At 44.2% G+C, this 13,585-nt stretch overlaps 1 protein-coding gene across 3 annotated transcripts in view; it reads right to left on the reverse strand.

The window, feature by feature from the left end:
* NRAP (nebulin-related anchoring protein) overlaps positions 1–5,114 on the reverse strand; it is a 70,263-nt gene extending 65,149 nt beyond the window's left edge. The window contains exons 1-3 of one of the 3 annotated variants that reach the window (XM_008571021.1): positions 4,799–5,114; positions 4,355–4,449; positions 3,512–3,599 (exon numbers count right to left, since the gene is read on the reverse strand). In XM_008571021.1, coding sequence (XP_008569243.1) covers positions 3,512–3,599; positions 4,355–4,449; positions 4,799–4,870 — 255 coding nt within the window. In that variant the 5' untranslated portion in view covers positions 4,871–5,114. The remainder of the gene's footprint in view (positions 1–3,511; positions 3,600–4,354; positions 4,450–4,798) is intronic. The other 2 variants (XM_008571023.1, XM_008571022.1) reach the window with 2 other exon arrangements.
* Positions 5,115–13,585: the final 8,471 nt, after the last annotated feature.

The following is a 13,585-nucleotide window of genomic DNA, read 5'->3' on the forward strand; positions in this document are numbered from 1 at the left end:
AATCAATCCATAACTATCTACCAAAAAACACCAGGACTGTCTTTGGGATTGCATTGAATGTATAGGTCAATTTTGGGAAAACTAACACCTCAACAACATCTTCAGGATGCTGGGATAGGCAAAGGTTTCTTAAAGAGAACATAAAAAGACAAACCATAAAAGAAAAAATAAGGTCTTAGGTCCAAACCAAGATATCATAGTTTATTAGGTCTGAGATGGGGTCCAGAAACTGCAAATTTTACAAGCCTTAATTTTACAGATAATGAGGAAATAAGCTAAAAGCTAAACCCAAGGAATTCTAATTCTCTATCAATGGCTATTTTTGTCACTAATTTTCCGGGTTTGCTATTGCTTAATAATGCTTAATGCAGCTTCAGTATGCATATTTTTAAATATATAAATGGAAAGATCTTTACATGCTTTTTTCCTTGTATTTTGAGAAATTATTACCAACATTAATATACTTAAGGCAGGGTTTCTCATCTGCAGCACTACTGGTATTTGGGGCCAGTTAATCATTTGTAGGGTACCACCTCAAGAAGAACGTTCAACGGCATCCCAGGTCTCTACCCACCAAATGCAACACTACCCCACCCCCTCCAAGTTGTGACAATCAAAAGTGTCCCCAGACATAACCAAATGTCCCCTGTGGGGTAAAACTGCCCCCTTTGAGAACCATGTACTTAAGGAATCAGAAACACATGACCAAAATAAATATTCTATCCCACTTCCAGAGAGTCATATTTGCTACCCTCACCCATAGTACAAACCTACCACTGGGGACGGCTTGCCTCACCCAGAGACCTCCCGTGAGATTAATGATTGCACTAAGGAAACAGGAAGAGGAATAAAAGCCATAAATTTTACTAGGGGTGTAAGGAAACATTAAGGGCTGAAGTTCATTCTCTGAGTAGAAGAGAATCTAGATGTTTTATTCTTCTAAAAATTCCATTCACATCTTCCCAAACACAAAATTCTGTCTTGGTAAATATTTATTTTTCAAAGAGTGACATTTAGGAAACAGAAGACTGTAAAGCTACTTCAAATGCCAGCTCAAAATCTTCACCCAACTCTTCTCTTTCATCACTATCACTGAAGTATCCCTTTCTTTCCTCTTTTTATTTTAGCACGTGAATGATGAATTTATTTTCCATTCAGTTGGAAAAGTCTGTCAGAGAAGCAAGGGGGTAAACAAGTAATCCATCACACACCCTGGGGCGGTTGTAAGATCTGGGACCTAGAAGGGACATGGTTATTCATTTCAATCTTTCCTGGTGGGAAAGGAGGAAATGGTGATCTCCATAGTCAGCCATTTGGTACACACACATGCGTGCACGCAGGTACATCCACACACACACCACATCCATACACACACCACATACACATGTACACACACACATACAAACATCATATACACACACATACATCCATGCTCACCAATCCACACTTATTATATACACACATACACATAAACATATACCACATGCATATGCACATACCACACACATGTACACAATACACACAAATATGTATACATGCACACACTCACATGAACACAAATGTCTGCATGTGCACACATATTCACACCTACATACGCACACACACACACTCTCCATATGCACACATACGTATACACATACATACAGTCACATAGGCGAAAACAAATGCACACACACAGGCTTCCTGGGATGCTCACATTACTGTCCTAGGCTGGAAATAGAACCTGCGATAATCCTAGCCTTGCTCCAGGTTGGGCCTGTCATACATAGTTCAAAGAAAGTGAGTCCACTACTATTTCAAAGAAAGGCAAATATTGTGTAACTTGTTGTGTGATTGTAAAGTGGGAACATGCCAGCTGAGGCTTAGGGCAGGGTAGAAAAGTACAGACATTATGGATATTTTGTGGCTAGTGTAATACACACAACTAGCATTCTGATGTATGAGTACATCTCCTTGTGTTTCATCCATCAAACTCTGGTTGCACAACTGCAGAAATATCTGGATATTTGAACACACAAACAAATGCATTTTTTTTCTTCGGGAGAGTTTGCTCCCTCTAGTTTGCCATATGTGGAAGTGGGCCAGTGAAATGGGTTCTAAAGTCAGACAGGTGTGGATTTGTACCCAACTAGCTGGATGAAACTGGGCAAGTTGCTCAACCTCTGTGAGCCTCAGCTTCCTCAACCATAATATAATATTACAGAGGGTTCTGGTAAACAACAAAAGAGGTAACATAAAGAGTTTAGCTAAGCATTTGACACTCTGTCTAAGTAAGAGCTAAACTCAGTATTTATTGCAATTTCATGTAGCTGCCCTCAGACACCAAAAGATGGAAACAAAGTCCTGAAAGAATTAGCCTTCTCAGTAATTTAGGATTGCTTGTGAATTCTTAACCTTGTAAATCCTCAGAAATCAATAGTGTCTGAACAACTCTCTGAGCCTCAGTTTCCTCACCAATAAAATGGGATAATAACAGTATCTACTTCATTAGGTTGTAATGTGTATTAAATGAATTAAGCAAGTAAATTCTGTCTAAGCTTGTTAAATAAAAGTAATAACAAACTCACAATCAGTGCAAAGCACTTAGTGAAATTAGGTATCTTGGCAGAATGTGCAGAGAGCCACCTGGCAAGGACATGAGCTCTATCTCAGACACATTTTCTTAAGGAAGAGAACAGGCTGGGTGGGCAACAGAGCCAGTGTGAGGTGGGGGAACTTCAGGAAGGGAATCTCTGGTGAGGAGAGATTACTAGACAGCCTTCCACCTCGTGGGCAATTGTCTAATTTTAAAAAGCCACCAAAGCTTTATCCCACAGAGAAACTTCTTATGAGGCATAAACAAGAGAAGTCCAATGATTCATCACTTTACTAGATGCAAGATTTCCACCAATAGCGGATTATTTGACAAAACTCCACTGCTGATTTTTTAAGAGGTTGGGTTTATCAATGTGGCCTCCTTGTCTACCTCCCCACCCCAACCCCCCACCTCCCAAACCAAACTTAATTTCTAAATCAAAATATCTTTGGCCTATCCCTACTCCAAGGGGAAAGAGAGGCTCCAAACAATCTGAAGCAACTACCAAATTCAGAGAGATCTGAGAGTATGGAACTAGAGGTTTTAAATTTTCTATCCCAAAATATCCTGGGGGAAGAAAAGAAAGGCCCCTGTAATATAGTCCAATGATTTAAACTTTGTTTTATGTGTTAAGCACCTAGTGTATGCAGGGCCTATTGTATAATGTCATCAATGGGTCCAGAGCTGGCCAGACACAAAGATTACACTGGAGTCAGAGACCGCGAGTATTATTAAACCTAGATTATCCTGTGTATCGGTCCCTAATATTGTGGAAGGACAAACAGCAACATTTGTTACTTAAATGCACTTTACATGTGTACCTGGAGGAAATGGACAGGTTCACATATAAACAGAGACACTTAAAAACCTAAAAGGTGCCTAAACAAAAGGATTTTCTTTAAAGGCTATTTTGAAAAGCAAAATTAAGTAACTTACCCCACCGATGGCCTCTGGAGACTTCCTCGTGTTTAGATTTAAAGGAGTGTGATAGACACTCGTGAAAGTGTTGTTCTTGGGGTTATGGCTACAAAAAATAGATACCAATCAAAATTAGAAATGCACTTTATCCAAGATAATTGAGTGACTATTCTTAAATGTACAGTCATTTTGTAAAAATCAATAAATGTAAAACTTAATAAGTAAGTTCATGATTTTCCAGGCAGAACATAACAAGTCTTACAAAAAGCAAACCAAATTGAACACATATAACTTAAAGATCAAATTTAACTGGAAACAACCACTTGAAAACTTGCTGAAAAATAGAAAAGGATTCTAAAATGATTTAAAAGAAAACACTTTAAAGAGCTATGTGCATCTTCACGGCAATCACATTGTTCTGAACAATATTTAATAATTTGACATGAGGGGGGCTGGCCCGTGGCTCACTTGGGAGATTGTGGTGCTGATAACACCAAAGCCAAGGGTTTGGATCACTCTATAGGGATGGCTGGTTAGCTCACTTGGGAGAGCATGGTGCTGACAACACCCAGTTAAGGGTTAAGATCCCCCTACTGGTCACCTTTTTAAAAATAAATAAATAAAAAATAATTTGACATGAGGTCATAGTAGATAGATTTGATCTTTTGCTTATAAGAAATTTTCTATTCATTGCATAAAATCCCATCTTAGGTCTCTTCGATGATCGGATGTAAGTGAACACTTTTGGGAAGACATTTCTTAGACTTAACTCTGGAGTACATGATCTGAACCTTTAGTTGGCTACTTGCTGAAAAACAAACAAAACTCAAGAGGCAGTGGAGAAGGGCATCAGACACTTACGCATGACAGTACGGCCTTTTCTGGTGACTCACAAAGTTATTAACAGAGAGCATCATCTTGCAAACTTCACAGTGAAAACACGCTTTATGCCATATCTAGAAATCATAGGGAAAAGATTTAACAATTACCCTTCCCACCCCCAGATTCAGGATTCTTATGTATTTTAGGGCAAAAAAAAAATTGAGCTTTAGAGACGAAATAGTAATAAAAAAATTTTAAACCACACACATGGCTATAATATGTTAAATAAATGAATGACTTTCTTCTACTCCTTATTTTATTTTATTTTTTTTGAGACAATATAGAAGACATAGAAATGGGTAGAAGTGAATAAAGATGAGAAAACATGTCTTTTTCTTGTGGATCAATAAAAACCCCCATAAGTGAGAAGTTAAATCTCCCATGTTTGTTATTATGCCCAGAGGCCAAGAAATGTCTACTGACCTGATCTATACAGCTGATCTTCTCAGCAGGATAAACCCCATACCCACACCTAGAGCAAGCCTGCACATTCATCTTGAAGTCCGAAGAGAAGACAAAAATAGCAACAGGCAAGAAATCCAAGGAGAAGCCCCACTCTAGTTCAAGTCTCCAAAATCTCGACAACTACTAAATTCCTGTGGGCACCTTGATCGTTCAGAATCCAACTTCCACTTTCCTTTGCTGACCTTCTAGTTGGAAGTCAGCAGCAGCTGGATGGTTTTTAAAGCTGCCACTTACTCAAGGGGCTATTTTGGCTACTAGCTCAGCACGCATGCGTCTGGGAAATAAGGTGGAGGTATTTCTAGCTGACGGGCTTCTCTAAATAGAAAAGTGAACTCACAACAGCATCATGTTTATGTGGATAACCAAATCCTGGTGTATGATCAGGCAGCTTGTAGTGGTTGAACATGAGCTGTGATCATAACCCAAGAAAAGAACCTAAAGGAATATACTATGGCCTCATCCAAAAATCAAATTAGAAAAGCTTGCTCTATGAGCCCTATGACTAAAGCAGAAAGGCCAGATCCCCAAAATATAGAGAATAAAATAGGATTGATTCACTCCCCCAGAAGGGTAAATACCGTATTTGAATTTTAGCTTTATCTACTAAAAATGTTTACAACAATGAAACTAAAAACTTAAAAAGACATTAGTTTATGTTTAGCTTCTACTGGAATGCAAAAATAAAAATGAATGAAAACTCTTGGTGGTTTCACCTCTGTATTTTAACTTGGAATATTTCAAGAAGGCCTTTCTGCTGGTTCCCTTGCTTCAGAGGCCTTAACAGGGGTAGCCTGGAGACAAAATCTGTCTTCCTGGCTTCACAAAGCCTTCATTGCCTTTAGTCTCTGCTTAAATGTCACCTTATCCCCTTCTACAGAATAGCACCTTACCTGCCCCCACCCTAACTCATGACCTTTCATTACGCTTCACCTGCTTTATGATTTTCAGAGCAGTTATTATCATCACCTGACATATCAAATATTAACATGTCTATTTTTTTAAATGAAGTCTTCCCCGTCAAAATAGAAGCTCCATCAAAACAGGGTCCTTGGGCCTTGTTGCCATTGCTATGTACTCCGTGCCTAGAACAAGGCCTGACACTTAAAAGGTGCTCAATAAGTATTTAGTGAATTAATGGAATAAATTTAATACTCCCACCAAAATGCCCACAGAGGCCAGGTGTGAAGTCATAAGTAAAGATAGGGACCTTCCTAAACAGGTGAGCACACGTCCCACCTGAAGCAAGCAATCAACTGCTCCTTAGTCCAGCCAGCTGCTGTCATGAGGGAATCAGTAGCCAGCACTACCAATAATTCTGATTTCTCCAGAGAAGCTAGAAATCTGCATTTACACATGAAATTCCCAGTTTTGTATATAAAATGATAAAACAGGGCCATGGGCAGTATTTGCCTGTCAGGCTAGCTATCAATTTGTGACCTCTGACCTAAATGCTCTGAGATCAGGCTGGGTGGACAGAGATCAGTACCACTGTTGTGTCATGTCATGTTGGGAAGAAGAAGAAGTGTGTTCCCAGGTGATTAAGGAGATGCTGAGGTCTGGGTTCTCCAAAGTGGACCACAGGGCTGTCTCTAAGCACCAGGAAGGGTCTCAAAGCAGGAACTCAAGTTCAGCAAAGACTCCCAGGTTGACATGTGATCAGGGCAGCAGGACTGCCACTAGCCTGAGCGAGGGGAACAGCAACCAGCACAGAAAAAAGATCTGAAGGGTCCCCCGGATGTTTGCTCTGTACCAGACTTCTCAAGCTTTACCTGGAGAGTGGGGTGGGACCTTAATGATAACGGAGAATGAACTTTTGCCTAAACTACAGGGCTGAGGAATCATGGCAGATTTCATTTAAAGAAAACACTATGTAACATTTCTTCTCTGCCGAAGGGGTGATTGAAATCTACATAGTGGTTACAATTTCTTGATCAAACTTGTGAAAGAAAAGATTACAGAAATGAAAGATGCTAAATTTTAATTTTACCATCACCTCTGCTTTATTAGATGTCAGAAATTGTGAGGAGAAACACCCCCATAGAACTGGAAATGGGATAGTTTAAGGAACTAGCAGGAAATAGTCATTGCTGGACAAGACAGAGCCCTCTCCTGCTTGGTGGACACAGTGGTTGTCCCATCCTGCCCCTCTGACATCTGTACAGCCCCTTCTCCTCCATGGCCTAAGCCCCTCGTCCTTGACACAGTGATTACATCAGGCCATCCAAGCCTAAGCCAGAGCACGTGAGTTTCCTCTGGCTTTAGGGATACTTAAGACAATCTCAGTCTTAGCCTGAGTTCTCCAGAAAACAGAACCTGAGGCAAAGGCTTATGTGCAAGGACTTTATTCAGAAGTATAATCCATGGAGCAGGTGTAAGCAGGCAGGAAATGGAGGAGAGGGGGTTGTCAGTATGAAGGTTGCTTCACAAGGTGGCTATTACCTGGTATAAAGTGCATCGGATTGATTGATCTCCATCTTCCAGGGGACCATAAGAACAACCACTACTCAGGAACTTCCGCTAGAGGAAGGAAGGGGGAAGAATTTACCTATTGGCTTCTGTCTCCCATTGGTGAAAGGTTTGTCCCATTGGGTGTTAACTCACCTACACTGCCAGGTTGTGTATGTGACCACGGGGTCCCAAAGCATCTCATGCTTCAGTGTCAACAGGAGAAAACCAAGGGCAGCAGAAGGCAAAGGCCCTGTTGGTTGTGCCCATGTGAAGAGCCCACACTGAGCCAGTGGCCACTGCCAAGGCTGGGCTGGCACAGCTAAGCAAAGGCCCTATGACAGGGGAGACCTAGTGGCTCTAAAGTAGCACCTGAGAGGAGTGTTACAGTGTCTAATCGGTGGGGAGTCCAGGACATGGCTTAGTGGAGGTGAGCTGGAGCTGGACCACACAGAGCTTTGTGGATCCGATCCCTGATCTGGATGCTTCTACCAACTCCCCACCCCACCCCTGTTGCTTTAGCTTTTTTTAAAACTTTGACTTACAGTGAGCTTGTGATCAATGAAAAACCCCTCAGCCCTTTGTTTCACATGGGCAACTCTTATGACCACTACTGACTATTATGTCCAGTACATGGGCAATTGGTTTCCTTTTTGAACTTAAACGTGGCCCTCCTTATCCATCTCATTTAAATTTCATCCTGTTGGTGGTGGTGACCACCTTGCTTCAGCTGGTCAAGATCTTTTTGAGCCTTGATTATGTCATCCAGGACATGAGGTCATTCTTCCTATCTCTGAATCATTTCCAATGCCCTCCAGGGCTGTGCATGTGAAATTACAGACAGGTGACAAATGTGAAGTGAGGGGACAGCTCCTGACCCTTCATTCTGTCACTATCACTCAGGTTAGGCTAGGATCATTCCTCCCATACTGGGGATTTGTACCTGCCTTAGTTTAGGTTCCCCAAAAGCAGAGCTTGAAGCAAGGACCTGAGTGCAGGTAAGTTATTTGGGAGGGTGTCCCACGAGGCTGGAGTGAGAGTTTGAGGAGAATGAGTCAGGGAAGGGAGAAGAGTTAATAAAGGGTATATCCTGACCTAGTTACTGCTGTGGGCAGCTGGCATTCAATCTTGCTGGGGACCCTCCGAGGAACTGTGTAGAATGTGTCTCAGAACTGTCCCACTGAAGGATGGGGCTGGGACACTTACCCACTCAGCTCTCATCCCCCCTTGGTTGAAGGTTACCCTCAAGGGCATTAACTCCCCTATGCCTTTAGTGTAGATCATTTGCACCAGCTGAATGGACTTGCATCGTGTCAGAGAAAGTGCAGAGGATGTGCTGTGGGAGTTTAGGGAGGGGCCGGTGACATGCATGGAACTAACATCGGTGAGCAAGGGAATGCAGCATAGGACACCCTGAGAGCCAGGTCACTCAAGGAAACTGACTGTGGGCAGGGAAAAGGGAAGTACTTACATGGGACTCCTGCTGTCCTGCTCTCCCGGGCTGATGGCATCCATTCCATTCCATCCTTCTCTCCCCTGCACTGCACTGCGCTGTGTCCACACACTGGGGTGGAGACTTGACGAAGCAGGGCCTCTGGCTCTCTCGCTTTCCAGGGTCAGACCTCCCACCCCACCCTCACCTGCATCCCTGGGGCTTACGGGTACCCTGAGGGAAGTTGTTGGGGTGTTCACAAGGGGTTAGTTGGGGGCAGAGTAAAGTTCCACGGGTGCTGGCTGGTGGAGGCCAGTGACTTCAGAGCAAAGTTGTCCCTTGTGGCTGTAAGGCCAGAGCACTAGATGGTAGTGACCTTAGTCAGGCAAGCAGCTCTTATCGCCCAGGGGAAACCTGAACATGGAGCGGCTCCCTAAGGCCCAGGCTTCACCCTGAGATGCTGAGCAAGCGATCTGTTGGTTTATAGAAATTGCATCTATGAGAAGTACTGTGCCCAAGAAAATTGAGCAATATTTGCTTCTCCTCAAACCTAAGTCAGGTTTGAGACCACTTTTTAGTTGAAAGTTATTGTTTACTTTGGAGATGGGATTGTGTTTTTTGGTCTAAGACAGGGGTGTGCAAACTTTTTTTGTGAAAAGTCAGATTGTCAATATTTTAGGCCTTGCAGCTCATATAATCAATCTTTGTTACATCTTTTTCTTCTTTTTTTTAACAACGCTTTAAAAATGTAAAAACCATCCTTAGCTTGTGTGCTGTACAAAAACAGGCCACAGGCGGCCTGCATGAATAGTTTGCCAACACTTGGTCTGAGGGGTTGTCACAGGACATCAGGAGCAACCAGATCTGAGTTCTCTTGGAGAGAGAAAGGCAGAAGAAAGGATTAGGAATCATTTCAGTCCCACTGGCCTAGGTTTCAACGCTCTGCAGTGGAATCTTAGTCAAGTGTGAATATAATATCCAACTGTTGGGGTTGCCTTTTCGTGGGCCAAGAGACCAGAACACACCCTGTGGGTGGTGTGGAGGTCTCCCACTGAGTCAAGAATGGATACTCCCACTGCTGAAGGCCACTGAATCAGAAATGAAGCAGCCATTGGACTGCAGACACACCTGTGTATCCATCAGGGTCTGGTCAGGAGAGAGAAATCACACAATAATCTGAACAGGGAAAACTTAATAATAACAAATTATAAACTATTACAGGGAATTAAAATATCAAGAGATTGGCTAGTAAGAAGTAAAGAGAACTCTAAAAAATATAGCAACTGCAAGTATAATATAATTGCAACTAACATATGTATTAGTTTGCCAGAGCTGCTGTAACAAAATATCACAAGCTATGTGGCTTAAACAGAAATTTATTTTCTCATAGTTCTGCAGGACAGAAGACCAAGATCAAAGTATCAGTTGTGTTGATTTCTTTGGCTTGTAGATGGCCATCTTCTCCCCGTGTCTTTACATGGTCTTCCCTCTGTGTATATCTGTGTCCTAACCTCCTCTTCTTATAAGGACACTACTCACATTGGATTAGCCTGTGCTAGTGACATCATTTTAGCTCTTTAAAGACCCTGTCTCCAAATACAGTCACATTCTGAGGTACTGGGGGTTAATACTTCAACATATGAACTTTGAGGGACACAGTTCAGCCCGCAACATAACATACAACAATTCAGCCCACAACATAACATAACATGCCACTAGAGCTGAGATGGGGCTCGAGGAAGATCCCCTCCCCTCCCCCTTCCCCCAGGGCTGAGATCCAAACCTTGCTGGAGAAAGCATGGCTGTAGCTCACTATATGGCAGAGAAATCACTGTGGTGATGAGCTAATGAACTTGCTAGAAATTTGTCTTTCAGAACTTTCTGCAAATCCACCCTCTAGATGCCAAAGATAACGGTTAACAAGGAAGTGTCTCAATAGAGGCCTATGCTACAAGACCACCTGAAGGGGGCAGCAGGGGAAGGTGCTGGCTGCGTGTGCTCTGGCCACCAGGCATGCCTATGGGAATCTGGTACTGAGAAGCCACTGCCTCGGCATGAGAACACCGGACACACCAGAACCAGGAAGAAAACTCCTCCCACCTTGCAACTTCTCTCCAGCGCCCTCTACCGTCAAACCTTAACATCAGACAAAGGAAAACTACTTAAAGGGTCCAGTTAAATTTTCACAGAACAACAAAAAGCGTGAATTTGGAGTCAAGAGTCAATCAATTAATAACAAGTACAACATAAATTTCTCCTTTCAGGGAAGAAAGGGATTCTGCCTGGACCCTAAGCTTCCCACTCATGCCACCTGTGGATGTTGAGAGTGGCATCTCCGTTAATCCTGGGACATCCCTTGGTGGTGTCCTGTCTTTATAGTCATAGTCTGGCCTGAGCTGTCCTGTGGAAAATTGGAGATGCAATCACTAGTGGCACTCCTTGGGGTGCTGTGCCCAGTAGGGTGGGGGTGGGAGATCACCAGCAGCCTGGTGACCAGAGGAGAGGGCTTGAGGGAAGGTCCAGAGGGACCAACCCAGGAGCACCCGTGAGAGAAGCCCTTGCGAAACCATCCAAATGGAGGGAGTTGGGGAATTTTTCTGTGGGAGAGAGGGAAGGTTCATGCTGTAACCATGTAAGCATAGAAAGGAAGCATAAAACAATCATGTGGCCCAAGGCTGGAGAGACACAGGAGATACATTCAGAAGAGTGTATCTTTTGGATCCAAAATATCAGTACAATTATTACAGAGGGAAAAGTTTGAAATGTTTTTTTCCCTTTGATATTTCCATGATTCTACTTGTTGATATTGTGATAATCCAACCTCAGAGCAGTAACTGGAGTTCCTCATGCCAGCCTACAATAAAGACCTGAGAAAAGAAAGTTTCCCTCTTCAAACCACCTCTCCATTTGAGCCAGCTATGAATTCCTGTATATCAATACATTATAACATTTGCATAACATAATTTATGGTAGATCCTTCTTCTGGATGGAAAATTCGTTATTTTTTCTATGCAACCTGATCCTGGTTCTGCCACTAGCAAGCTTGTGATGTGGACATCTCTGAGTCTCAGATTCCTTATCTATAAAACGAGCAGAGATTAATTTTTAAGGCCCCTTCCAGCTTTAACATATATTTCAGGAATAACTTGGAAAATCCTAAATTTACAAATTGGATAAATCAGCAAAACTTATTTGCATTACTAATAGGATACTTCATTTTTCAAGTGGTTCACAATCAAATTCCTTTATAAAGCATATTATCTTTAGGTCTAAAATGGCTTAGTTTAGTCCCATCCCAGGAACACGGGTATTAAATAATGAGTAAGGCAGCCATATTAGAAATCATGTAACTGCCTGCAAAAAATATTCAGGAATTCAGGATTTCCACAGAAATTAATCAATTATATCAGTTATAGGTATTCCTTTATACCTGCCTGAGCCAGTCTTTCTTCAGACCAAGAAAGTATCTTGACCTGGTGAGATTTTAGGGAGAACACTGAAATCTCAGTCCCAGGGGAAAGAGAACAAACAAACAAACAAGAAGATAACACGTGGTTCTTGCCTGATGTCACACCATGCAGCTCGAACTCCTTTCACTCAAAGCATTGGTGGTTCTTAAAAGCTAGTATATTTGCATGAATGAAATTACCATTTCTTCTTAGATATTTAAACCGCAGTATGACTGAGTTGATTAGGTGCTCCCCTGAGGAACTTTGGGGAGAAAGGCTTTGGAGGCCTCTGATGGAAGCCCCTGTTGGAGGGTTGTGGGGATGTAAGGGTCTGAGTGAACTGGGATGGGTGGAAGTGCACTGTCTCTCCCATTAGACTAACTCACGGCCACATACCCAATGCTGACACATGGGGGCGCTCCACAAATAGCTCTTAAATATTCCCGGGCGACATCGCTGCAACCTGGCTGGGTTGCGAAGTGATAACGTGTCTAAGAGAAAGCTGAGTTAGTGTCCTACGCCCACGCGCGAAGGCGGGCGCCCCTGCGAATGGAAGCAACATCTGGGAGACCAGAGGAGCCCAGCGGATACCACAGCTGGCCGGAGGGGGCTGGGCCTTGGGAGAAGGTCAGGCGTGCAGATGCAGGCGCGGATCCCCCACCCCGCCGGGGACGCGAACTGGACAGACTGGGGTTAGGGGGGTGGCGGTGGGCGGGTCGAGCTGGGGAAGAATCTTCTGGCAATGGGAACTGGGTCCTCGAGTGGGTGCGGAAGTCCAGGTCGAGGTCTAGACTGGGGGCCAGGGAAGCCGGGATGTGCTGACGAGCACGCCATCACCGCGCGCCCCCGTGAAGTCTGCAGAGGACGTTCTTTGGGTCACTGGCCGCAGCCAGTTTTGTAGAGTGCGCTCTCCCGAGGCTCGTGCGCACGGCGGCGGGCTTCCTTGGATCTCCGCAGACTTTGGCCAGGATGCTCTCCTGTGCGCGCGGCCAACTTTGCAGGGCGCGCTCTCCCGGGACCGACGCGCGCGGCGGCCCGGGCCACTTTTCGTGAGGCCAACTTTGCAGAACGCGCGGCCAACTTTGCAGGGCGCGCTCTCCCGGGACCGACGCGCGCGGCGGCCCGGGCCACTTTTCGTGAGGCCAACTTTGCAGAACGCGCGGCCAACTTTGCAGGGGGTGCTCTTCGGGGAAGACGCGCGGCGGTCTGGGCCACTTCGCGTGAGACCAACTTTGCAGAACGCGCGGCCAACGTTGCAGAGGGTGCTCTACGGGGAAGACGCGCGGAGGCCCGGGCCAGTGCGTGAGGCCGACTTTGCAGGGGGCGCTCTCCGGAGAAGACGCGCGGCGGCCCGGGCCACTTTGCGTGCGTCCAACTTTGCAGGGGGCGCTCTCCGGGGACGACGCGCGGCAGCCAGGG

Source organism: Galeopterus variegatus, unplaced genomic scaffold (genome assembly GCF_000696425.1).
Source record: "Galeopterus variegatus unplaced genomic scaffold, G_variegatus-3.0.2 Scaffold654, whole genome shotgun sequence".
Classification (NCBI taxonomy): Eukaryota; Metazoa; Chordata; class Mammalia; order Dermoptera; family Cynocephalidae; genus Galeopterus; species Galeopterus variegatus.